This window comes from Lactuca sativa, chromosome 7 (genome assembly GCF_002870075.4).
Source record: "Lactuca sativa cultivar Salinas chromosome 7, Lsat_Salinas_v11, whole genome shotgun sequence".
Classification (NCBI taxonomy): Eukaryota; Viridiplantae; Streptophyta; class Magnoliopsida; order Asterales; family Asteraceae; genus Lactuca; species Lactuca sativa.
In genome coordinates this window covers 194,823,871-194,825,587 of record NC_056629.2, presented here as the reverse complement: position 1 = coordinate 194,825,587, position 1,717 = coordinate 194,823,871, and the positions used below count along the sequence as shown (strand labels likewise).

The 1,717-nt window shown below is 34.2% G+C and overlaps 1 protein-coding gene across 1 annotated transcript; it reads right to left on the bottom strand.

Annotated features, from left to right (window-relative positions):
- Positions 1-304: 304 nt before the first annotated feature.
- On the bottom strand, positions 305-1,350 carry LOC111901017 (uncharacterized). Its single transcript, XM_023896883.3, has 2 exons — positions 836-1,350; positions 305-575 (listed from the first exon to the last, which is right to left on the bottom strand). Exons 1-2 carry the CDS (start codon positions 1,287-1,289, stop codon positions 517-519), a joined length of 513 nt encoding a protein of 170 aa, XP_023752651.1. The 5' UTR covers positions 1,290-1,350; the 3' UTR covers positions 305-516.
- Positions 1,351-1,717: the final 367 nt, after the last annotated feature.

Genomic DNA, 1,717 nt, shown 5'->3' with positions numbered 1-1,717 from the left:
TAGTTGAAAACTACTATTTAAGTATTTTATCAAATTTCAATTAAAATATTTGCTTTCCAAGGTTTCAAAATTTGTTTTTACTCGATTGACACAAACTATTTGTTAATATATATTTTATTTGTAATAATTGCAATTTGAAGCAGTGTATAAAGCCACAAAACCAGTGCATAAACCCTAGAAAAGTAGCATGTCCCCACTATGATTCAAAAGACACCCGTGAAGTCTGTGTGTCCCAATCAAGTACTTGCTGGCATCAATCAAGTAAACAAATTAATTAACTTATTCAATCATAAACTGATTAAAGTGAAAACAAAAAAGAGATTAGTGATGATTAGAGAATTAAGAATTCAAAATTTACATTGGTACAATCACCATCCTACCTAATGAACAATTTTTTTTTTGGAAAATTAACCCTAATAAATCAGCAATGAAAATAAAATTAAAAGAAAAAACGAAAAAGGAATGAGAGTGATAGAAGGGGTAAAAGGTTGTTAAATTTGGAAGCCAAATCTTCTACTATATTTGAGCATCAAATCCTATCTCCTTTCTAGATTTCTTCTTCAAATTCAAAAAATCTGCATCAAATTCTCCGCAAAATTAGCTATTTAATACACACAAAAGAGTAAATAATAACAAATAGAAATCATCGTCATTATCATCAATTTAAACAATAATTCTCAAAAACTGTTATTGAATGTAGTAGACGAAAAAAAAAATGTAAATGCAAAATCAATGAGAACATAGAACAGAGAATTTTCAACGAAATTGAATTGAAAATAAAAATCGAAACCTGCTCTAAACAAAGACTAAAATTATAAAAAATCAACAGATCTACCTTCGGATTTGCAATCAGGAGGATCTTCAAAGAGTGAGAGAGACAGCTGCTTATGAGCGACGCCAATGTCGAATAATATCAGCCCAGATTTCGGATCGTCGACGATGATATCTTTCACCGGCAACCAGAGGAAAAGCTCTTCCTGCGAGAGACCTTCAACGCCGGTAAGGCTTCTGTAAGTAAGGTTAGCTCTCACAGTGCTCTCGTAGAAAGCCATGGTATCGAATTTCGTTAAACAAGGTCCTCTCAGGAACACTTCAAGGAGCCCTGTGTCGTAAAGAGTGAAGGATTCTACTTCTTTCGGGAACAGGCCAACCGGTAGGCCCTTGCTTTTGAGGAGATCGTGAATGGAGGATTCCGTTACTGATTCCGGTTCCGATTTCGATCGAGAAAAGGGAAGAATAACACATAGTAGTAGAAGAAGTAGTGTGTGCTTCTGCCGTATAATCGCCATTTCTGTTGAGAGAGATATGGAAGCGATGATGATCAAAGAGGGGTTTAGTTTAGGGCGAGTTAGGAATGGCAATACGGAGTTTTTAAAGGCCGGCATGGCTTTTTACTAAAATACCCTTTTGTGCATATCACGTGTCAATTTGGTTTTTTCGTTACAACTTAGAAAACAAAACAATTTCACAGTGGGCGAAATTGCAAAAGAGGGCCTCAGGAATTACAACATGTCATTACAAGTGAGAATTGTATCACCCAAGTGCACTTCAAGCCTTCAACAACACTATTTATATTTATTACGGTACCGTATTATGGTTTTATTGCTATAAGAGTAATGTATTTTTATTTTCCAAAATGTAACTTAAACTTTGTCGAGAACAAAATAAAAAAACACAAAAGGTGTGTGTTTTGGTTTGGGTTCTAGATAAAAATAAA

What these genes read in the sequence shown, in the direction of transcription:
- LOC111901017 (XM_023896883.3), bottom strand. Translation starts at nt 1,289, where the DNA reads ATGGCGATTATACGGCAGAAGCACACACTACTTCTTCTACTACTATGT. An exon ending in TCCTGATTGCAAATCCGAAG is followed by an intron (nt 576 to 835) that starts GTAGATCTGTTG and finishes AATTTGATGCAG; the next exon opens with ATTTTTTGAATTTGAAGAAG.